The following is a 24,746-nucleotide window of genomic DNA, read 5'->3' as shown; positions in this document are numbered from 1 at the left end:
TTAAAAAAAAAAAAAACAGAGTTAGCAGTTGCCTTAAAAGGTAGCGATCTCCCTGTCTCTAGAAAAGTTCAAGCAGAGGCACGATGACCCATTTGTTAAGGCTACCTTGGAAAGTATTCCTGCATTGACTAGGAGGTTGTAAACTATATGGCCTCTATTGTAGCTGAATTTATTATTTCATGTTTTTAGGTATTAAGTACATACCTGTTACATGATAAGTGTGCTTTGCCCAGAGGTACAATAAGTATGGGGTATTTGTGAAGATTGCTTGGGAGTGACACTTTTTTTCTTGACCTTTTTGTTTTTTCCAGCCCTCCTCTGCCCCATGAAAAGTCAGACCTGTATGATCTCGGCAAAGACCAGCAGCTCAATCTTGCCTATATTGCATCTATCCCTCACCAGGGCATTGAACAGGTCAGGACTCACTGGTTACTGGACCTCATCACAGCCAGGTGAGCCCTGTTGATTTCCTGGGGAACTATACAGGCAGCCATGAAATTTACATGAGAGAAACATAGGGTTGTGTCTTCTACCTAAGGTGGTGGAAGGAAGCCAAGACTAGGAACCAAGAGATTTGGGTTCTAGTTCTACCTCTGCCATTTCCTAGCTGCATGACCTCAGCCACATAATTTTCCTCTCTCAGATTCATTTCCTATATATATTTTTTTCTGTTTAGAATTTTATTTTTCAAATTACATGTAGAAGCAAATTGTGACATCAATTTTTTAAAACTTTGTGTTCCAACCTCTTCCCCCTCTCCCTTCCCACCCCCCACCCCAAGAACTCAAGCCATCTAACGTAAGTTACACATGAGTAGTCATGGAAAACATTTCCACATTAGCTAGGTTGTGAGAGAAAACAGATAAAAACAAAACTTCAGATTAAGGAATTGTCTCCTTTATCTATTAAATGGAAACAATCACACTTTTACTTTCTGCTTTGCAGGTCCATGTGACAGAAGTGCTTTGCTAACCTTAACCATATAAATGTTATTATACCAATTATTATTATTAATAATAATGATAGTGGGAAGGTAAGAGAAAAACATTTATAGAGCATGTACCATGTGTCAAGAAGTGCTAAGAGCTTTACAAATATTATCTCATTTGATTCTTAAAACAATCCTGTTTTGAGGTAGGTGTTGTTATCCCCATTTTGTGTTGTTCAGTTTCAGTCCTGTCTGATTCTTCTTGACCCCATTTGGGGTTTTCTTGGCAAGGATACAGGAGTGGTTTGCCACTTTCTTTTCTAGCTCACTTTACAGATGAGGGAACTGAGGCAAACCAAGGTTAAATGACTTGCCCAGGGTCACATGGATAGTAAGTGTCTTAGGCTAGATATGAATTCAGATCTTCCTAACTCTAGCACTCTATCTATTGTACCACATAGCCCCTTTATTATCACATCATCATCATCACTGAATATTGTAGGAATCTTTGATTCCCCCAACATAGATTCTTTCTCCACAGACACAGATCACAGCCCTTCTATGTTGGAGTAGACAGTTTGTCCTGAGTTGCTGTGGTTGAGATCTGGCTGGAATAACGAGTTCTCTGCCCTGAGCTAGACTGGTCCTCTACCAGAGGAAACCACACAGCCCATCTCTGAACCTATACCCCAGTTTGTCTAGACCTGTCAGAACTTACCCTATTCTGGCTTTGCCTTAAGGAACCAAGGGTCACTTTCATGCTATAGTTTAGCTTGGGGAAGATTTTTATGCTTAGCCTAGACCCTGGCACATAGTAGGTCTTTTAAAATGTTTATTGATTGACTGACAGTAATAAGAGTATTATGCTGTTATATTCTAGTATTTAATAGGTGGAAGAGTGGATAGAGTATTTGTCTTGAAGCCATGAAAACCAGAGTTCTAATCCAGCAGCATCATTTACTAGCACATCACTTACGTAGCAGTTGGGACAGTTAGGTGTAAGGGCTGGCTAGAGTTCTGGACTTGGAATCAGGAAAACCTGAGTTCAGATCTAGCCTTTGTCACTTGTGATGTGACTTCACCTCAGTCTGCCCTCAGTTTCTTCATCTGTAAAATGGGGATAATAGCACATGCCTTCCAGAATTGTTGTGAGGATCACATGTGATAATATTTGTATAGCGTTTTAGAAACCCTAAAGCACTATTTAAACGCTAGTCATTATTATTCTCATTTATTGCTAGGCCTAATATTATGTATCCTAGCGATACAGTGATGTAGAAGAAAGGCAGTGTGGCTTAATAACTAGAAAGCCAATTGAGAATTGGCATTGGTGGAGAAATCTGCTATGCCACACGTCCTCAGCCATGCTCATAGGATGATGGGATCAGAGACGTAGAGCTGCAAGGGACCTTCAAAGCCATTGAGTCCAACTCTCTCATTTTATAAATGAGGAAGCTTCGCCTGGGTAGTGTAAACATCTTTCCCGGGGCCACCCGGCTGATGAGTATTTGAGGCAGCCTTCCTGACTCCAAGCCCAGCGCCCTGATGAAATCACAGGTCTGAACCCGATATAGTGTAATGTTATTAAGCTTTAATAATCATTTATCTTGTCCATCATTATTAAATCACCAAACATGTTCTGTACACACAGTATTCTGAATGGAACCAATCTTCCTTATCTGTTCAGCTAAGCAGGTTCAGGACTGGTCAGTCATTGAATGGGAGACTGCCTGTGAATATTGGGTGCTATAGAGAGCATCAGAGCAGTCTGCTGGATAGGAGAGAGCTACCCTTGGGGATAAAAAGAGCTTCCACCAAGTCCCATTTCTCACACTAATTAATGAGTCATTTAACTTCACAGTTTCACAAGAAATTTTTAAAGACTATAAGTTGTAAAACAATTTTTGATACATCCTGGTAGCAGGAGTTTCCTCACAAGTCTGTTAGAGAATAAAGTCACCAATTAGTCGTTCAAGAAATGATCTTGTTAAGTGAGGGAAGGGAAAATTTTGAAACTCAAATTTTTTTTAAGTGAATGTTAAAATTTGTTTTTACATGTAATCGGTTATCTTAGGGAAAAGGGATGTGAGGCATGAAGGGAAGGAGAGAATTTCGAACTGAGAATTTTAAGAAAGTGAATGTTAAAATAAACGCTATAACGATTGAGGTAATGATGAACAATTATTAATAAATATACTAGTATAATTATAAAACTAAATTATTAGTACTAATTAGTAGTATAAACAATTAGTATGGTCTAATACAATTATAATACTAAATAATTATGATTACACAAATGTGTTTTCCCCTGCAAAGCCCCAGGGAGCTCAGGAATAAGAGAAGAGGTGACAAATCTCTCCCTGTGTCACCTCCTGCAGAGATATTGACTTCTCTATTACTACCTCACATGAGTAGAGAGAGCACTTGAAACTCTTTCCAAAATACTTTTGAATCAGTTTTCTCTTCTGGTCTTCATGTCTTCCCTATGTAGGTTGAACAGGGATTATTTCTGTACCCATTTGACTGATGGAGAAACTGAGGCCCAGGGAGTTAAAATGACTTCAAATTCAAGTTAGTGACAAAGTCTGGACCAGAATCCAGGTCTCCCGATTCCTAGTTTCCTGTGCTTACTTTTGATGACAGTGTCTAGGGAGGAGAATGGAAAGGGGAAGAGATGCAGAAGGAAAAGCAGAATCCATTAGGATCCTTTGGACGGTAAATTGTAAGCTTCTTGAGGGCAGGGACTATCTTTGTTTTTGTTCTTATTTGTAGCCCCAACTCTTAGCCCAGTGCTTTGCACAGTGAGCACTTAATAAATGTTTATTGACTGACAGATCGAGACTTAGAGGAAGGGCTCATGATATCTTGATATTAATTCATTTAAATGTAAAGAATTGCTAAGCAAATGTAGCTGTTGGTATTGTTGGTCAGTGTTAAGTTTCTAATAAAACATGAAAATGTAAATATATATTTTAAAGAAACAAATATGGGAAAATGGTAGAGAAGAGCTGATGCTAGGCTGGTCACTCAGCCTCCTAGATAGGGAGGAGCTGAGATTTTTCAAATCTTCCTTCTGTCCCCCCAAACAGCCATCAGAACTCCTGGGAGAGCTGTGCTCAGGATTGAGTCTGGGCTGTGTGAATGGTGATGGTCAGCACGGGCTACAGCCTGATCCTGGAAGGAAAAGATGAAAGGGTGGAAGGTGATGCAGGGATAGGATGGACAGGTTTCTCCTCAGCCGCTGTCAGTGGGATGCTGGGGGATGAGAACCCTGGCTTCACTGGCCTCTTTCCTTAAATCCCATTTGGTTGAGGAGGAAGGGAAAAATTAGTCAGTGGACAGAACACCACCAAACCTACTCTGTGATCCATAGTTTTCCTTACTGGCCAAAGGGCCAAAAAGAATCTAGAAAAAATTGGCCACATTTGGCATAAGGGTTGCCATTATCTATGTCTGTCTGTCTCTCTCTTCCTCTTCTCCCTCCCTTCCAGGCCTAGAGAAGAAGACCCTGGCACAAGTTAGATAGAGGAAACTCCAATTTGACAGAATAGCTCAGAAAGTCTAAGTCACGTCCTCTCTGGGATTTGACTGCTTTCTTTCATCTGTACTCCTAGTGACCTTACTCTACTGTGTTATTTCTCAGGCTGCATAGTCTTTTCCTCCTAGAAAATGCACACATGCAGCCTGTAGTCTGTGGGGCCAGGGAGGGAGAAGAGGGAACAGATGGTACCAGACTCGGCCATGCAGTTAAGGTGATGTTGGCGGTGTCAGAAGAAGGGAATGGATCATTTGGGATCATGGGCAACAGACTGATGGATTCTTCCAGCTGGGCTGAACCTTACTGGTCATATAATCTAGTTCTTCCCTTTACATCTGTAAAATGGGAATAATAATAATAACAACAACAACAATGATGACGACAACACCACCTCCCTCCCAAGGGTTGTTGTGAGGATCAAGTGAGATAATAATTATATAATTATAAAATGCTTAGCACAGTGCTTGGCACATAGTAAATGCTATATAAATGTTGTTGTTATTATTATTGTTTTGTTTTGTTTTTGCGGAGCAATGAAGGTGAAGTGACTTGCCCAGGGTCACACGGCTAGTAAGTGTCAAGTGTCTGAGTTTGAACTCAGGTCCTCCTGAATTCAAGGCTGGTGCTTTATCCACTATGCCATCTAGTTGTTATAAACCAAGTAATCAGCTAGGCAGCTCAGAGGTACTCATCTTCATCATGAAGACTCATCTTCCTGAGTTAAAATCTAGCCTCAGACACTAGCTGTGTGACCCTGGGCAAGTCACTTCACCCTGTTTGCCTCAGTTTCTTCATCTATAAAATGAGCTGGAGAAGAAAATGGCAAGCCATTTCAGTATCTTCACCAAGAAAATCCCAGACAGGGTCACAAAGAGTCAGACATGACTGAACAACAACAAAAGTAGCTGATGCTAGGTGGTGCAGTGGCTAGGACACTGGGTCTGGAGTTAAGACGACCTGAGTTCAAATCTGATCGCATACCCTTTCTAGCTGTGTAATTGGGGTAGCTAGGTGACACAGTGGATAGAGCACTGGCCCTAGAGTCAAGAAGACCTGAGTTCAAATTCGCCCTCAGACACTTAATACTTATTAGCTATGTGATCCTGGTCAAGTCACTTAACCCCAGTTGCCTCACCAAAAAACCAAAACAAAAAACCAAACCAAACCAAACCCCGCCCCCCCCCAAAGCTGTGTAACCCTGGGCAAGTCATTTAACCTCAGTCTGCCTCAGTTTCCTCATCTGTAATAATGAAATAGGATAATAGGACCTGCCTACTAGAGTTGTTGTAAGGATTTGAAAATCACTTAACACAATGCCTGGCATATAGTAGACATTTTATAAATATCTGTTTCCTTCCTTATTTCTTTCCTTGTGAGGGAAAAGGACTTGTCCAAGATGATACAGTTAGTGAAAGGCAGAGCTGGATATTAACTCAGGTCTCCTGTATTTGGCCCTTTGAACCCAGGAATCCAGGAATGCAGGCACCAACAATGTCAGGGACTCAGCAGGTTGATTCAGAAGACTGGGGGATGTAGGAAGGTTTAGAAAGTAGTGAAAAGGGAAAAGCTCTGGTACCAGGAGCAAAGCTTCCCTGGATTAGTTCCAAGAGGAATCTAGAAAACAGGGAAAATTGATTGAGGTCAGTGTGACTCAGGAAGAAGGGAAGAAAGAAAAGAAGCATAAGAAATCAAATAGATTAAGAAAGGACCTGATGAGGGGCAGCTAGGTGGCGCAGTGGATAGAGCATCAGCCCTAGATTCAGGAGGACCTGAGTTCAAATTCGGCCTCAGACACTTGACACTTACTAGCTGTGTGACCCTGGGCAAGTCACTTAACCCTCATTGCCCTGCAAAAACAAAAAGGACCTGATGACCTATAGTGGACAGAATCTGAGGGATCCCCAAAGAAGGCTTTTTCCCTGGAATACCTCTATTCATTCTTATCATGGCTTCCCAAGATTCTTTTGATAGAGAGTCAGTCTTTTCTTTTTTTTTCTTTCTTTCTTTCTTTTTTTTTTTTGAGGCAACCCGGATTAAGTGACTTGCCCAGGGTCACACAGAAAGTAAGGGTTTGAGGCAAGATTTGAACTCAGGTCCTCCTAACTCCAGGGCCTGTGCTATATACACTGTACCACCTAGCTGTTCTAAGATTCATTCTTTTGAGCCTTGAAGGTTTTTTGGTTTTCTAGAGTCATTTATTTGGAAGGAATCATTTAGCCCAACTTCTTCATCTTGGAAACTGAGGCCCATAGAGGTTATGGGCCCTATTCAAAGTGATAGTAAATATGGATGCTTCAGAGAGGCTTACTACCATACATTTTATCAATTATAACACATACTCTGTGTGTGTGTGTGTGTGTGTGTGTGTGTGTGTGTGTGGCATAATTTAGCAGAGAATGGAACAAAGCATGAGAAGCAAAGGGAGATACTGAAGCTGCATTTTCCCAAGAGCTGCCTTCCCTTGGGTCTGCAGTTCTTGCCTCCTTCATAATCCAGATGGGAGGTGAGAGAGGACTGTGAACACTATCGGAGAGGCAAGGCAGTTGAGCCATGGGGCTCAAATACTGCCCATAGCCCTCTGGGGTTTACTACAGATAGAGAAAAGTGGAGGGATCCAGGGGCAGCTAGGTGGCGCAGTGGATAAAGCACCGTCCCTGGATTCAGGAGTTCCTGAGTTCAAATCCGACCTCAGACACTTGACACTTACTGGCTGTGTGACCCTGGGCAAGTCACTTAACCCCATTGCCCCGTTTAAAAAAAAAAAAGTGGAGGGATCCTTTCAGAGATTCTCCAGTTTCAAGAAGCCATGAGAAGGGGAAACCTGCAGCTTTCCTTCAAATTTTATTCTTTCTTCATGGTTCCTTCTTGAGAAGCCAACAGGCACAGTCTGTTTGATTCTCCCTGTGCAGCTCAGTACTTAGCCCATAGTCTCTAATAACCACAGTGACAAAAACAACGATCACATCAGCTTTTTAAGGTTTACAACTCACTTTCCCCACAACAGCCCTGTGAGGTAGGCTGTGTGAGCATCACTCTCCCCATTATCCAGATTAACAAACCCATACCCAAAGAGTTAAAGCAGCCTGCCCCAGTTACCAGTTAGTAAGTGTCAGAACCGGAATTTGAATCCAGTTCTTTTGACTTAAAGTCCAGCACTCTCTCTTCTATACCCACTGCCAAGGACAAGCACAAAAATGTGTGGAGAGGGGTGGGTGTGCTGTGACAGGAAGAGGTGGGAAGGGTGGGGCTTCAAGGATGGGGGTATTGTGTGTGTGGGGATGCGAAGGAGAGGGAGGGAAGTGCAGTGGGCTGTCTGTGTGAACGACAAGAGGTTTTAGAAGTTTATGAGAGCATGGGCATGGGGGGGGAGGGGAAGTATTTGCATTTTTGAATATTTGCACATTGGCCATTGTCTCTTTGCCCTCCCCAACACAGTCCTGTTAGAGAAACATACCGATAACTACATTGTGGCCTTCAGAGAATCACAAAATTGCTGAGTTGCAAGAGATTCTTTTTCGTCCCACCCAAGCTGAAAATACATTCATTCATTCAACAAGCCTTTATTAAGCACCTACTGTGTACAGAGGCCTGGGCTGGCCAAGGACAGACAGTGCCGTGTGCAGATAGATACACAGTATAGCTGTAAGACGCACTTGGGTGTGGTGTCTTTCTGCAGAAACAGTGATGATTGTTCACCTCCTCTTCCTTGGTGTCTCTGACCCAGGAGGGAAAGCCCCAGGCTGACAGACCTCAGCCTATTGTTCTCTTTTTAGATAATAGAAAGCAGATGTCCAATAATGGTTAGAATATTTTTTTCCCAAAAAACCCACTAACCTTAGGGGCAGCTAGGTGGCACAGTGGTAAAGCACTGGCCCTGGATTCAGAAGGACCTGAGTTAAAATTTGGCCTCATACACTTGACACTAGCTGTGTGACCCTGGGTAAGTCACTCAACCCTCATAGCCCCACAAATAAAAACAAAACAAAAAACCCTAACCTTTCTAGCCATAGAGCATTGAGAGCTAAAAAGGACCATGGGAATGATCTAGTCTAATCCTTCATTTTACATAGGAGGGGGCCAATACAAGGCTGCCCAGCTTTGTGAGTAGCAGAGCTGGGATTTGAACCCTTGGCAATGTTTGCTTCCAAAGCAGGGATCCCCAGGCTGCCTCTGGCCCTCCCCAGCTTGAGGCTTTGTATGGGAGTGTTCCCCTGTTGTCTCAGAGGGCTGGCTGTCCAGGGTCTGAGCCCTAGAGGGTGGAGTCCATCACTTGCTCCCTGGCCCGGACAAACCGTACTGCCCCATGCACGCTGTAGAACAGTAATTCCTTCCCGCTTGGGTCATCATTGCCAAAGTAGCCCCCTCTCTTCAGGGAGTCTGCCACAGATGGGTTGCAGCCTGCAAGGAGGATGGTGATGTTCACAGCCCTGTAATCTTTCCGTATGTTTTTAAGTGTGTTGATGCCTGCAGTGTCTAGGAATAGCACTGAGGAGCAGTCAATGATGATGGTGTGAAATTCGCTCTGTTTTGGGACCAGGTGACAGCTCGTCTCAGCTTGGCCCAGTTCTCTACTAACTCCCTTTTCCACATGCCTCCCATCCACAATAGGCTTTTTTCTCTTGGCTGCTTCTAATGTGGGGTTGAGGCCTGTCATCTTGCAGAGGGATTTCAGGAAGAAGTCTTTGTTTGCATAGTAGAGAGGGGCCTCAAACCGAAATATCTTGATCTTGGGGACAGGGAGAAGGTTTTCATATTGTCTGGTGTCCTCGTAGTAAACAGTGTTCTCAATCTGGCCGAGCAAGGCCACATGCGGATGCTGTGTGCGGCCCACGACACAGAGCACGGAGAAGAGGACACCGACGAGGAGTCCAATTTCAGTGCTGATGAGGGCACAAGAGGCCATGGTGACACACCATATTAAAGCATCCATTTTGTTCACACGGTACTGTCTGGGCACATCTCTGAACTTCCACAGAGCCCCCTTCAAGCTGACGATGATGATGCAGGCCAGGACAGATTTCTGTAAGGAGTAGAACAGTGGAGCCAGGAACAGTAGCACCAACAATACCACAGCGGCACTGACCACACTGGACACTTGGGTGTGGCATCCCGTGGAGGTCTTGACTAGGCTTTTAGCCAAGGCTGCACTGGTGGTGAAGGAGTGGAAGAAAGATGGGATGATGTTGCAGAAGCCAACTGCAAACATTTCTTGGTTGGCCTTGATGGTATAGCCATAGTTCTTGGCAAACATCTCTGAGAGCGAGACCGTGAAGGCAAAGCCAATAACAGCTATGGGCACAGCATCCAGGGCTACCCGGTGCATCAGACCAAAGTCAGGCGCCTTTGGGGGGATGAACCCAGTTGGAATGTCCCCAGAGATGCTGGACCCAAAGCGCTCATGGAGATTCCCAAAGTGAGACACCAGAGTGGCAGCGACAATGACAACCAGCTCTGTTGGTAGAGGAATCTTAATCTTTTTCTTGTACTTGTCTGCTAGCTCCTTGGTGGCCACCAGCACTGTCAGGCAGATGGCACTGGTGATGACATCACAGATGTTTGCCTGGGTGATGTTTTGAATCATGTTCACCCACGTGGCAAGAAACATCCCATATCCCTGGTGACGGGGGATCTTTATTCCAAAGAGGTGTTTGACTTGAGAGGTTAAGATTGTTAAGGAAGCCCCTGTTGCAAACCCATCCAGAAGAGGTTGTGAGAGATACGTGGAGACAAAACCAAGCCGAAAAAGTCCCATGAGGACCTAGAAACAGAATATGGAGCATCAGCTTAGTGGGGAAAGGGGCAGGTCAAAAATTTAGCCAAATTTATACAATAAATCTAGAAATACACAACACTAGAGCTATTAACAAAGTGTTAGAACAGTGGCTTCACACTCAGATAGAAACAGGGGCCACCAAACTAAGCTTCCCTGAAGGCCACCTGTTGACCTAGTTTTAAAATGTAATGTTATTGATGTTTTATTAAATTTTTATTTATTTTGTTAAATATTTCCTGTTGTGTTTTAATCTGGTTTGGGCTACACGGGATGTTGCTGGCTGGCTTTCGGCACCTCTGCTTTTTTTTTTTTTTTGGTGAGGCAATTGGGTTAAGTGACTTGCCCAGGGTCACACAGCTAGTGTGTTAAGTGTCTGAGGTCAAATTTGAACTCAGGTCCTTCTGAATCCAGGGCCGGTACTCTATCCACTGTACCACCTAGCTGCCCCAACACCTCTGCTTTTAATCATAGAATGTGTAACTTAAAGGGACCTCAGAGACCATACAGTCCAACCCTCTTGTTAGACTGAGAAGACTGAGGTCCAAAGAAGGAATGGGCTTGCTCAAGCTTACTTAGTGAGTGAGTGTCCAAAAAAAATGTCTACCCCTAGCAACATTTTAGTATTCCTGAAATTTCATCATTGGAGAGGCATTTCCTTCAATGAAGGCATGGATCCACAGTGGATTAATTACAGATGTAGGGGTGGAAAACACCAGAGGGAGAAAAGGATTTATGCCTAAAAGGTCCCCACCAAGGGCTTATAGGCACTTTAATCAGTAAGGTAACCCAGACATTGGTTTTAAGCCATACCTTCCCACTTTCAGTGATGCATGGTGTAACGACTGGAGTGATGCCACCTGCTGGAGAGTTACTGTAGGAAAGCTCCGCCATGAGGACAAGGCGTCACTCCAGTCCTTAGAATGGTTTTATCCATGAGGCTCTTTCCTGCACTGACACACATCACAGGCTTTCCATGGATTCTATTTATCCAAGATAGTCTGTTTTGGGCTGATGCAATTGAAAAACCTCACAAATATGACAAACTTCCTATATTGTAGTAGAAAGGTTGAGGGACTTTGAAGTAAGAGGGACCTGAATTCTAATCCTTCTTCTGAAATGCTGTCTTCTCTCAGTTTTTGTATGGGGGAAACTGAAGCTGAGCATTGTGAAGTTACTTTGTCCAGGGTCACACAGTGAGTTAGTGACAGTCATGATTGGATGCCTTGTCTCCTGACTCCCTGGCCAGACAATTTCTTCATTACACCAAGGTGGCTTTCTTTCCTCCTAATGAACACACTCCTGGGGCCCAGTGCTACCTTCTGAGCACTGCCGTTATGAAGAAGGGAATAATTTTCCCTATTAATATTGTATCCATGGCGGGGGGTGGAGTGGGGTGGAACATTGCACACAATGTCAGATTTGTTTGTTTGTTTATTTATTTGCTCATTCATCCATCTGTTGATTTATTTATCATTCATTCATTCACTCATTCATTCGTTCATTTATTTAGGGTTTGGGGTTTGTTTTTTGTTTTTTGCTTTTTTTTTGTGGGGCAATGAGGGTTAAGTGACTTGCCCAGGGTTACACAGCTAGTAAGTGTCAAGTGTCTGAGGTCAGATTTGAACTCAGGTCCTCCTGAATCCAGGGCCAGAGCTTTATCCATGGAGCCACCTAGCTGCCCCAGTTTTTTGCTTTTTAAAAATTTATTTATTGCTGCATTGAGAAGTTTTGATGATTTTTTCCCCTTCTCTTTCTTTGAAAACTTTTTTTTTGTCAAAAAGAATGGCTTTCTGTAGGAGGAGGAAAGGAATGGAATACAAGGAAATCTAGGTAATGTCAAAGCAAGATAAATCAATTTTAAAATCTATTTAGAAAAAAAGATTGTCCGTGTGGTGCAGTTGGGCTGGTCTGCTTGCTGTCCATGGAACAGACAGAGCTTTGTTATTTCCTGATTCCATACCTTTGCTCCTTCCTGCTGTTTCTCTGTCTGGGATAATAGAAATTGACGAGTTGTTTCTGAATCTCGGCTCCATCATTAACCAGCTCTATGACTCTGGACAGGTCTCCTCATTTCTCTGGGCCTCAGTCTCTCCCTTTGTAAAACGGATATTGTCATCTTTGTCCAGTTACTACAAAGCTTACCATCCCCTTTGTGAGGGAAGTCTTATGTGGTTGCTGTTAGCATTACCCTTGATGCTATCATTGCTAGGAGTTGTCTCTTCTGACACCAACTGCAAACAAACGTCACCCCTCCTTTAAGACTCCTTCCTCTGTGAAGCCTCCCTGACAGCTGAGCTTCCTCTGTGTTTACTGTGTGTACCTGGCAGATGTCAGAATGCCGTGTGCTGCCCGATATTTGTGGGTATCTTTTTATGTCTCCCTTATCTCAGAGATAACCAAAGAAAGGGCCAGGCACTGTCCTATCCTTATCCTTTCCTTCTGATACTGAGCATGTAATAAAACCACAGACTTGCCAAGTGTCAGAGCAGGGAGAGACCTCAGAGTCCGTCTAGTACAGGGGTTCTTAACTTGGGGTCCACCAAGGGATGTGTGGATAGATTTTGGAGAGTTCATGAACTTGAGTGGGAAAAATATTATATCTACCTCCAAATGACATTTAGCATTTCCTTCAGTATGATTTTTTTAAATGATTCTGAGAAAAAAAGACCAAAAAAAATTTAAAACACACAAAAATGTAATTGGGAAATATTTAACAAAATAAATAAAACCACAATAAAATATATAGAAAATATTTTTTAAAACCTGATTCTGATTCTGAGAAGGGGTGCATAGGTTTTACTAGATTGCCAGAGAGGGCACCTGACATATAAAAAAAAGCTTAAGAACTCCTCATCTAATCTAACTCTCTCCCACATTTTACAGAAAGGGAAACCGAGACCAAGATAAAGATTATAGATTTAGAACTGGAAGGGACCTTTCACATCATTTAGACCAATTCTCTCCTTTTACTGATGAAGAAACTGAGGCCCAAAGAGGTTAAGAGACTTCCCTAGAACCAGACAGGTAGTAAAGGGAGTGAACTGTTGTAATCATTCATTCATGTAATAATCTTGGACTCTGGGGGCAGCTAGGTGGCTCAGTGGATAAAACAACGGCCCTGGATTCAGGAGGACCTGAATTCAAACCTGGCCTCAAACACTTGACGCTTACTAGCTGTGTGACCCTGGGCAAGTCACTTTTTAAAAGTTGATTGGGGGGGGGGGAATGAGGGTTAAGTGACTTGCCCAGGGTCACACAGCTAGTAAGCGTCAAGTGTCTGAGACTGAATTTGAACTTGGGTCCTCCCCTGGGCAAGTCACTTAACCTTTATTGCCCCACAGAAAAAAAATAATAATCTTGGGCTCTGTCACTTACTAGTTATGGGGCATGTGATTGCTTCCCTCTGAGTCTCAGTTTCCACTTCAGTAAAATGAAGCTTTTAGGAGCATCAAAGAACATAACAAATATGAAGAAAAAAGAAGGCTTTGTAAGAGAAGGTAAATGTGAAGTATGATCATTAATTTTTCTTTCATCGTTTTTTCTAATACCTTATTGTGTGAAAGTGATTCTGGGTTCTTGAAGGTTAGGTCAGTAAAATGTTGCCAAGCTAGAAGGGGTTTGAGTCAGGGGGAGCCTTTCTGTTGGGCTGGGACTCTTACCTGATAGACCCCTGCCAGGAAAGTCAAGGCTGTGGCAATGCTGATCGCATAACATTCCTTCCCACATTCTGGACCCAAGCCCCCCAGAGGCAGGTCAGAACCTGGGAAGGTCTTGTTGCTGCCATTTCCACTGGCTGGGGAGATGTCTTCATTCAGGTCAAATCCAGCCAGCTGTAATTCTCTGTCTACCACTTGTCCCACCATGAGGCAGAGCAGGCTGAAGATGCCCACGGACACGTGCCGGGAGGTGCCCATTAGAAAGTAGATGATGTTGGCAAAGAAGGATGTGTAGAGGCTATAGATGGGCTTTAGGCCTGCAAGCAGGGAATAGGCAATGGCCTGAGGGACCAAGATGACCCCAATGACAAGGCCAGACATGATGTCACCCACGATGTAGTCTTTGAAGCGGTACTTAGGAAGCCAGCCTATCACAGGGAAGAAGCCCCAAACAGCATCCTTCAACCTGGCAGGGGTCAGGGAGCAGCTCCTCCTCAGTTTGGCTTTGGCCGTCTCTCGAAGGCTTTTCTGAGGTGGAGCTTGCCTGTGGATGAGGATGGGAATCTGCAGCCCGGGGTCTGCTCTCTCCAGCTCAGCTTGCCCATCCATTCTGGGAGCATTCATGCTGTCGATAGGCGTGCCTGCATGGGAAAGAAACGAGTGTCAGCCAGAGACCCTGATGCTGCCAACACTGGGAGACCTCTAGCTCTTCCCAGATGTGCCAGTCATGGGTCCCATCCTTGAGGGAGAAGGTAGTGTTTTATTTTAGACACAATTCCCAATCTCACATCTTTTACATACCACATATATCCCCAGCATCCTTCAGAGAACACTTAGATGAGGTTTCTCCTGATACCCTCCCTCTGCCTCTTGCAGGGTGCTAGTTTCCTCCCTCTTAAATTTACACCTGTTTCCTTATAGATGTAAGCTTCTTTTTTTTTGTTTGTTTGGTTTTTTTTGGTTTTTTAGTGAGGCAATGGGGTTAAGTGACTTGGCCAGGGTCACACAGCTAGTAAGTGTTAAGTGTCTGAGGCTAGATTTGAACTCAGGTACTCCTGACTCCAGGGCTGGTGCTCTATGCACTACACCATCTAGCTGCCCCTAGATGTAAGTTTCTTGAGAGTAGGGCTTATCTCTACTTTTAAATGCATACCTTCATTTAGTAGGCACTTTATAAGTATCTGTTAAATTGAATTAAATGCTTGTGCCTACTTACATAGTTTACATATTCCTTAGACATTTTTTATTGTGAACTTGATAATCATGATTAAGCATGGTCATGCCCATGGATAAGGGATAAGAAAAGAACATTGTTGTGAAACCATGCATCTAGCTTTCTAAAAAGTATGAATCAAAGTCAACATGGTAACCCTGACAACTGTCCTGCTTGTCCTCTGCCTCTTGGGTAATGTAGTATTTGCATATCACTTATAGAGTTAGACACTTGCCACTAATAGGTTTTTAAAAAAAAAATATTTTCCTCCCAATTACATCTAAAAACAATTTTTAACAGTTTTTAAAAAAAGTTTTGAGTTCTACATTCTGTCCATCCCCGAGAAAATAAGCAATCTGATATGTTATACAAGTGCAATCATGTAAAACAGCTAATAGGTTTTTCTTTCATTCATTTATTTATTTGTTTATTTATTTTTGTTTTTGTTTGTTTTTGTGGGGCATTGGGGGTTAATTGACTTGCCCAGGGTCACACAGCTAGTAAGTGCCAAGTGTCTGAGGCCGGATTTGAACTCAGGTCCTCCTGAATCCAGGGCCAGTGCCTTATCCACTGCGCCACCTAGCTGCCCCCTGTTTATTTTTTTAATAGGTTTTTCCATCACTTACATTTCCAGATCACAAGTCATTTTTGAATTTATCCACCATTTGTGGGCAATTAGGGAGCACAGTGGATAGAGTGCTGGGCCTGAAGTCAAGAAGATTCATCTTTCTGAATTCAAATCTGGCCCCAGATACTTACTAGCTGTTTGACCCTGGGCAAGTCACTTAACTCTTCTCAGCCTCAGTTTCTTCATCTATAAAAGGGGGATAATAATAGCACCTACCTCCCAGGGTTGTTATGAGGATCAAATGATGTAAAGCACTATATTAATGTTAGTTGTTATTGTTTGTTACATAAGAAATAAGGACATATAGAGGGAAACGTAAAACAGAAGTTTTGCATGGGACCTCAGACCCAGTAGGCCCTGAATGAATTGAACTGAATTGGACTTCACTTTTTATGAATAGAATTCTGAGAAATGGGCTACCATTGGGACAGAAAGCACAGGGACCTTGGGGCCCCTTGATTAGGACTCAGGATGACCAAGTTCTAGTTCTAGCCCTGTTGTTACCTGGCTTCATGGCCTAGGATAAGTCACTTCTCTCTCTGGGCCTCTGTTTCCTCAGCTATAAGATGAGAGAATTAGATTTGATTATTTCTAAAGCCCTTCCAGCTCTGATGTCCTGAGAATCTAGATCTTCCTTTGAGCCTTCCTCCTTTCTGTGCTCCTCACCAAGAGTCAACTCCTGAATCCAGGGCCGGTGCTTTATCTACTGTGCCACCTAGCTGCCCCCTGTACTGGTTATTTAGAACTGGGTATTCTAAAATTCATTTTGTCCAAAGCAGAACTCATTATATCTACCCCAAACCCATCATCTCCCCCACACCTTCCTATTTCTATCCAAGGTGCTGCCATTCTTTCCATCTCCCAGCTTCTTAATCTTTAAGTTGTTCTTAGTACCTCCTCCCTCACTCCAGTACCCAGCTAATTGCTTGGGGTTTTTTTTTTGTTTGTTTGTTTGTTTGAAATTCTACTGGAATCCAATTCAATAAACATTAAACAATAAAGCTACTACATGCCAGGCAGTGGGCTAAGCACTGAGGATTCAAATAAGGAGGACAGCCCCTGCCCTCAAGGAGCTTACAATCTAATGGGGAAAGACAACCCACAAAAGGAAGCTTTAAGGTAGGGTGAGGCACCAGGGAGGATGGTATTCCTTGGAATAGAAAGCTAGTACAGCTACCGATGGGAAGTAGAGAATTTGCAGGGAGTTCAGATCCTAGCCTGTATAAAGGGAGAGTCAGAGGGGAGAGGAGGCTGGTGAGGGTCCGTCAGGATGATGAGACTGCAAGTGCTCTGCTTCTCTTTGGCCTCCATCCACCTCTGAATCTATCCCCTTCTCATGTCATCATCACCCTAGTTCAGCCCCTCATCACCTCAAGATTTAAATTTGCCTTTTCAGTTGTCATGTTTTGCTCATTTCAAACTTGCCTCCACTCTCTCCCCTTTGCAACCTATCCTTCACACCGCTGCCAAAGTAACATTTGTTGTTGTTTAGTTGTGTCTGACTCTTTGTGCCCCACTCATTTGGGGGTTTCTTGGCAAAAGTACTAGAGGGTATGCCATTTCCATCTCCAGCTCATTTTACAGATGAGGAAACTGAGGCAAACAGGGTAAAGTGACTTACCCAGAGTCGCATAGCTGAGTAAGTGTCTGAGGCCAGATTTGAATTCTGACTCCAGGGCATGTGCTCTATCCATTCATTGTACCACCTAGCTATCCCATAAGCCTATTGTTGAAAACTTCTCCTAGGAGGTAGCTTCCAGGGGGATGTTGATCTCACAGTCTTCCCCTGAACTAGACCCATTCTCCATTCACAAGTACTTCTCAGCCTCTCCCTGATACCCTGAGTGTGTCTTCTCTTCTACTTGTTGGTATATGGTGTTTTTGTTTTGTTTTGTGGGAGAGAAAGAATTTCTTAACCAACTCCTTCCTGACCTTGTCCTTGCTATCAGCACCAAATTGATGCCTTGCAGTGACGTATGCACCGCTAATCTGCAGCGTCCTTGCCACAAAGCTTCCAGCTTCCAAGAACATGAATTCCGTGTAGACTGCGCGCAGACTTAATTAGAGAGGACTCCCCTGACAGCCAGCTTGCCTGTCATGCGTTACCATTGCAGCAAATGTTTTCATCAAGCTTAGGGTTTTTTTTTTCCTGATTCATACTTTCAGAACAAAGCAGGGTCAGGAGGTCAAGAGATCAGGGTCCTAGTCCTGGCCCTGTCATTTACTAGCCATGTGACACTGGGCAAGCTCTTCTTTCCTCTCTCAGATTCTTTCCTCCTCTATAAAATGAAGATATTGGTGTGGATTAAGATTCTTAACTTTGGGTCTATAAGTTTATGTTTTAAAATATCTTGATATTGATATTTTTCAATATAATCAATTTTCTTTGTACTCTTGTGTATTTCATCATATGCACTTTATTTTTTTTATTTATTTTTTTTTTTAGTGAGGCAATTGGGGTTAAGTGACTTGCCCAGGGTCACTCAGCTATTAAGTGTGTGCTAATTGTCTGAGGCCGGATTTGAACTCAGGTACTCCTGACTCCAGGGCTGGTGCTCTATCCACTGCGCCACCTAGCTGCCCCTCATCATATGCACTTTAAAACATTAATCTATTGCATAGGTATAAAAGTAACTCATGAATTATGGCCTAAGTGGCTATATTAAATTGTCTACCATCTCAAGGAGAGGGGAAGGGATGGAGGGAGAGAATTTGGAACTCAAGATTGAAAAATAAACATGTTTAAATTGTTTTTACAATAATAAAATAAAATATTATTTAAAAAATAAAAGGTTTTTTTTCTTAGAATGGATCCATAAGCATCAACAAGACTACCAAAGGGGTATGGGGCACAAAAAAGGTTAAGAACCCCTGGTCCAGATCAGTGTTCCATAAACCAATTTAGCTAGGAGATCCTTAGGAGCTGAGATCATATTTATGAACCTGGTCAGAGCTGGTCCAGGAAACCTCAGTACATGGAACAAAGAATAGTCACTGATGATTTGATGTCTACCAGTGAAGTGTCCCAGATGTCTGTGCTTTATCTGTTATCATTGGACATTTGATCAATGACTTGGATTGGATGCCTATAAAATTTTCAGATGTCACAAGGCCAGAAGAGATAGTAAAGTGTTGGATGACAGTTTAATTGTGGGTTCAATGACAGGAGGTGTCGTGGTACTGTGGGGTGAAGGCAGTTCCTAGAATCAGAGGACTTGGGTTCCAATCCTGCCTTTGGTGCCCACTGCCTATGTGACTTCAGGCGAATCACTTCCCTGTCTGAGCTGCAGCTTCCTGATCTATAAAATGAAGGGGTTGGGCCAGGTGGTCTGTGACCCTAAGATCCTCCACTGTAGGCTGGATGGTCACTTGCTGGATACTTTGGGGAGGTTATTGTTTTTCAGGGACAAGTTGTACTAGGTGGCCCATAGGGTCCCTTCCAAAGAGGAGGTGCAGTATTCACAGGAATACTCCTAGGTCCCTGATTTCATTTGTTTGGGGGCATGGGTCTCTCCACTTATAGAAATCATAGCTACTTATACCATAATTCATGAGTTACTTTTATAGGGAATAATAATTCCCTCCCCTGCTGGCCAAGTCTGTGGTGAATCGTTTCAAACTAAGGCTGATTGTAAGCTCATAAAACCATAGGTTTAGAGCTAGAAGGTAAGGTGATAGCCTTATGATCTTTATTATACAGATGAGAGAATGGGCCAAGAGGGATGAAATGATGTGGCCAAAGACCCACAGTGTAGCCTGTCACTGAGGCATGATTTAAACCAGGTTTCTTCTGACTTCAAAGCCAGTTTTCTCTCCCCATGCACGTAATGCTATACTTGTCCTCAAAGCCTGTGCATGTGGGTAAGACCTCCCTACTAGGAGTGTGGATGCCACTGGAGTAGCCTCTTATGGCTCAGGGACATCTCCCCATCTTGATGAGGACAAAGAGAGGTAGGGAGGAAGGAATAGCTGTGGGACTTTGGGGAAGTCTCTTCCCTTCTCAGGGCTGGGCTGGCATAAAGCTTTCAAAGAAAAATGAAGGAAGCAAGACATGTTCATGCCAAAAAATATTCTGCAAGTAATAAATGCTTTCATTTTTTTAAATGAAAGAGGAATTCCATACACAGCAGAACAAAAAAATAAGATTACCTGTGAAACCATGAAACTCCATTTCATACCACTGACTTTTTAAAAAAGTGCACAATAATTCCATATATCACTTTCAAAACTGTCCCTTCTGTCTACGCTTCCTTTAAACTTCCTTCTGTTTCCTTCTGAACATTAAAAAAGAGTTTCAGTGGCCCTCCTTTTTGGGGATTTATTAATTTCCAATCCTTCTTCTTCCTAGGTGATACAATGGATAGAGTGCCAGGCCTGGAGTCAGGAAGACTCGTCTTCCTGAGTTCAAATCTGGCCTCAGATAGTTACTAGTTGTGTGACCTTGGGCAAGTCACTTCACTCTGCCCATTTCCTCCTCATCTGTCAAATGAGCTGGAGAAAGAAATGGTGAACCATCCAGTATCTTTGCCAAGAAAACCCCAAACGGGGTCACAAAGAATTGGATGTGATTGAACAAACCTCTTCCTAACCTCTTCCTCACCAGTAAAAAATTGAGAAAAAATAAGCATAATCAAGCAAAAATGATTCTGAACTGGGGCCCTGCCCCAAAATGCGTCTCTTCATGCACTTTGTGTGTGTCCATAATTATTATGCCAGGAGTTAGGTAGCATTCTTTTTTTTTTCGGGGGGGGGGGAATGAGGGTTAAGCGACTTGCCCAGGGTCACACAGCTAGTAAGTGTCAAGTGGCCGAGGCTGGATTTGAACTCAGGTCCTCTTGAATCCAGGGCCGGTGCTTTATCTACTGCGCCATCTAGCTGCCCCTCAGCATTCTTCATCATACATAGGTCCTCTGGAGACCTGGTTGGTCAGAGTTCACAGTTCATACTCTGAAATCATCTTATGGGCTAATAATATTCCATTATATTGATATATCATAATTTGTGTATCCATTCCCCATCTGATGGAAATCTTCTTAGATTCCAGTTCTTTGCTTTTATTTTTTCCCTTTGAATCTTCAGTATCAAGACCCTTGTTTTATGTACAAAAATCCCCCCCTCCCTCTGGTATTATTTTCATTCTTTTTCTTAGCACTCCAATTTCAGATTATTTCCCTGTTGAGTTGTGTTTCTATACCAAACCGTTTGTGTATGTGTGCTTCTGTGTGTATATCTGCAACCCTCCTTTGTTTCAGATAAAAATGAAGTTCATTTGATACCCACTCTCCCAACTGTCTTCTGCTACATTGGTACAGTCAAACATAGGGCAACCAGGTGGTGCAGTGAACAGGTTTATAACCAACTTCAGATATTTCCTAGCTGTGTGACCCTGGGCAAGTCACTTAACCACCATCTGCCTCAGTTTCCTCCTAGATAAGATGGGAATAATAATAGCATCTACCTCTCATTGTTTTGAATAGATCTGAGCAGTTTTCATATATGATTTCTTAAAGTAGAATATCTAGATTTTCTTTTTTTAAATAACATATAGGGGCAGCTAGGTGGCGCAGTGGATAGAGCACCAGCCCTGGAGTACCTGAGTTCAAATCCGGCCTCAGACATTTAAACACTTACTAGCTGTGTGACCCTGGCCAAGTCACTTAACCCCAATTGCCTCACTAAAAACAAAACAAAACAAAAAAATCCAAACATTTAATATTTCCCCCAATTACATGTTTGTTTGTTTGTTTTTGCAAGGCAATGAGGGTAGGGTTGATTGCCCAGGGTCACATAGCTAGTAAGTGTCAAGTGTTTGAGGTCATATTTGAACTCAGGTCCTCTTGAATCCAGGGCCAATGCTTTATCCATTGCGCCACCTAGCTGCCCCCCAATTATATGTTAAAACAATTTAAAGTTATTTTTGATGCAAAATATATTACATTTTCTTCATTGATTTCCATTTGGTCTATTCTAGTTTTTAGGGAGTCTATAACTTGGATAAGGTTTACCATTTTCTTTTCTAAGTTATTTATTCCCTTTCTCCAGTTTCATGCAGTTTATATGCAGTTTTAAGAAATCTCTTCCATCATTTCTTCTAAGTATTCATGTAGTCCTTGTAGAAAATCCATTGTTTTCCACTGAGTCACTGTTGGTAGTTGTTATTGAGTTATTTGTTCCTTTTAGGAGCAAAGGTTTGGGGAGATCTTTCAGACTATAATCATTTTTGATAACAGGTGATACTGTCTTTGATGTACTTAACCTCTGGCTTTAGATCCTGAACTGAGGGTGCCAAGGCCACCCTCTGCCTCCTCCTGTACTTTGGAGTAGGGTGGTTGGTCTTATGTGGTCTTGCCTTAGGTGCCCTGCATTTCTGGGCCAACCCCCCCAGCTCCTGGGCTTAGGCCTTGCTCCCTGATCTTTGGTATATAAAGTACTGTATCTTCAGGTCACTTTCTGGGATCTTAGGACCAAGTGAAAGAGACCATAGAACCCCTTGGTCTGGTTTGTCTCCATCTGATTGCTGCTTTGCTCTGGTAGCTACCGATTCCCAGGGCTACAAGGCTCCTTGCCACAGGGTCTCCTGACCACTAGGCTTGTTTGCCTGTGCTGGTTTTGGCTTAGTTACTGACTTCCTTTCTTACTGCCAATGTGCTTCTGCCTAACTTTTTTTCTGTGTTTCAGGGGGTAGAAGAAGCCACTTATTGCAGTTTCTCATGGCATTTCTAAATCATTATTCAGTCTGATGCCATTATTATGTTTTTCCTGAAGTACTCATGAGGGAGCTGGGTCATCTGCCTCTGTTCAGGCAGTCATCTTAGCCAGAAGTTACTATATTAAATATTTCATTCAATTGTGATTTCAGAGTTAATGTCTTAGAAAGAATTTTTCTCCTGGAAGCCATATTCACACTCTGAAAGAACATCAGGGTTCTTTGGGAACCCTAGAAAACCTGGGATTTGTTCATCTCCAATGTTTCTTCTAGCTCCAACATGAACTGTGTTAAGTTTAAAAAAGAAGAATTCAGTTCAACATATAAGCATCCAACATCTGATGCATATAGGAGAGACTATGCTCCCAGCTGAGAGAGAAGGTGTTTCCATAAGACACAATGGCTCTTGGTTTGGTAGGGAAAGAAGATAAACATTGATTGTACAAAACATTACATGTTAAGGGCATTGGGAGAGGTGAAGGCGGAGTGCTGTGCTGTGTGCAGCCTCAAAGGAAGGGGCAAATCAGGGAAGGCTTCACAGAGGCAGCAGACAATTGAGATGGGCTTTAAAGTGCTTGGTAAGAATTTAGCAGGCAGGAGCAGCTAGGTGGTGCAGTGGATAGAGCACTGGCCCTGGTTTCTGGAGGACCTGAGTTCAAATCCGACATCAGACACTTGACACTTACTAGCTGTGTGACCCTGGGCAAGTCACTTAACCCTCACTGCCCCCCCCCAAAAAAAAAAGAGAATTTAGCAGGCAAAGATGGGGACAGAGAGAATTCCCTACATGGGGAATGTACAAAAAAAAGCTGCAGAGGCAGAAGTGACAGATCTTTGAAGGGCCAGAAAGAATTGTTCAGTTTGGCTAGAGCTTAGAATTTGAGGAGGGGGAGTAGTGTGAGATTAGGATGCAAAGACAGAGAGTGACCAAATGGTCTGTCATTCAGTCATGTCTGACTCTTTGTGACCTGCGGACCATACTCTCCATGTGTTTTCTTGGCAAAGATACTGGAGTGGTTTGTCATTTCCTTCTCCAGCTCATTTTACAGATGAGGAAACTGGAGCAAACAGAGGGTAAATGACTTGGCCAGGGTTGAGGCCGGATTTGAACTCAGGTGCTCCTGACTCCAGGCCCATTGCTCTACCCACTGAGCCACCTAGCTGCCTCAAGAGCCTTGAATTTGGAGAGACTACGAAGCCTGAATAAACAGCATTAAAACACACGTTTCTGTAGTGCTTCAAGGTTCCCCAAATACTTTGTTCACTACAACCATGCAAAATTTTCACTTTTGTCCTTTTATCTCCGTCACTGAGCCCAACGCCCCCGAGCATAGCAAATAGTAAACAAAGAAATGCTTGTTGGTTGAGTGATTAACTGATTGAATAAGGTGTTATATTATTGTTATCTCCATAGGACAGATGTGGAAACCAAGGTTCAAAATTCAGAGGGCTGACATGGCCAGATTTGTGCGTAAGGAAGCTAACTCTTATAGGGGTGTTTATACAACAATTGCACAAGTATGGTAAGGAGAGGGTTACAGGAATACTAGACTGGCAGATCATGAGAATGCTGAAGGTACATTTGACAGATTTCAGTACTTATTGTTGTTGTTTGTCTTTTGTTTTCGAAGAGGATCGATGACATCACTGGGGGATGTTTTGACTCCTGCGTGAATTAGATTTCAGTGAGGCCAACCCACACAGTCATCAGCTTCCCTCCCTCTTCCAGAGTCATCAAGTAGCTCAGGATGCAGTGGACGACCGACCGTAGCATCTTCCATGTCTGACCAAACTCTAATGACTCCATTGCCTTCATCAGTCACCTTCATGGTCAATGGAACAAATTGTTCTCATCCATCCATTTCCAAGGGGGAATCTTTACATGTTTGGGGTAGACATCCCCTTAATTCGCCAATGGGTCTGAGGCCCATTGGTTACCCTGGTTTAGCCTGTCTGCTAAGACAGTTTTACTGGGGTATGGCCACTGCATGTGCTACAGCTTCTTGGAGCTTCAGCATTTGAAAAAGGCTCTTTCATTCTGTTTTTGTAGATGATGTAGAGAAAGAGTAAGGGTTCTTAATCTTTTTGTGTCCTGGGTTCCTCTGGCAGTCTGGAGAAGTCTATGGACCCTTTCTTAGAATTGTGTTTTAGGGGGACAGCTAGGTGGCGCAATGGATAAAGCACTGGCCCTGGATTCAGGAGGACCTTAGTTCAAATTTGGCCTCAGACACTTGACACTTACTAGCTGTGACCCTGGGCAAGTCACTTAACCCTCATTGCCTTGCCCCCCCCCAAATTGTGTTT

At 43.1% G+C, this 24,746-nt stretch overlaps 2 protein-coding genes across 8 annotated transcripts in view; one reads left to right on the top strand and one right to left on the bottom strand.

The window, feature by feature from the left end:
* IDUA (alpha-L-iduronidase) overlaps window positions 1-24,746 on the top strand; it is a 73,411-nt gene that overhangs the window by 3,731 nt on the left and 44,934 nt on the right. For 3 of the 5 annotated variants that reach the window (XM_043972914.1, XM_043972913.1, XM_043972912.1), the window contains exon 2: window positions 312-452. In XM_043972914.1, coding sequence (XP_043828849.1) covers window positions 312-452 — 141 coding nt within the window. Of the gene's footprint in view, window positions 1-311; window positions 453-24,746 lie in introns of those variants that run through there. The other 2 variants (XM_043972915.1, XM_043972916.1) reach the window with 2 other exon arrangements.
* SLC26A1 (solute carrier family 26 member 1) overlaps window positions 6,987-24,746 on the bottom strand; it is a 36,340-nt gene continuing 18,580 nt past the window's right edge. For all 3 annotated transcript variants that reach the window (XM_043972909.1, XM_043972910.1, XM_043972908.1), the window contains exons 2-3: window positions 13,899-14,536; window positions 6,987-10,224 (exon numbers count right to left, since the gene is read on the bottom strand). In XM_043972909.1, coding sequence (XP_043828844.1) covers window positions 8,716-10,224; window positions 13,899-14,519 — 2,130 coding nt within the window. In that variant the 5' untranslated portion in view covers window positions 14,520-14,536 and the 3' untranslated portion in view covers window positions 6,987-8,715. The remainder of the gene's footprint in view (window positions 10,225-13,898; window positions 14,537-24,746) is intronic.

The sequence above is a fragment of the Dromiciops gliroides genome, chromosome 6, assembly GCF_019393635.1.
Source record: "Dromiciops gliroides isolate mDroGli1 chromosome 6, mDroGli1.pri, whole genome shotgun sequence".
Taxonomy (NCBI): domain Eukaryota; kingdom Metazoa; phylum Chordata; class Mammalia; order Microbiotheria; family Microbiotheriidae; genus Dromiciops; species Dromiciops gliroides.
This window is presented reverse-complemented; position numbering and strand designations above follow the sequence as displayed.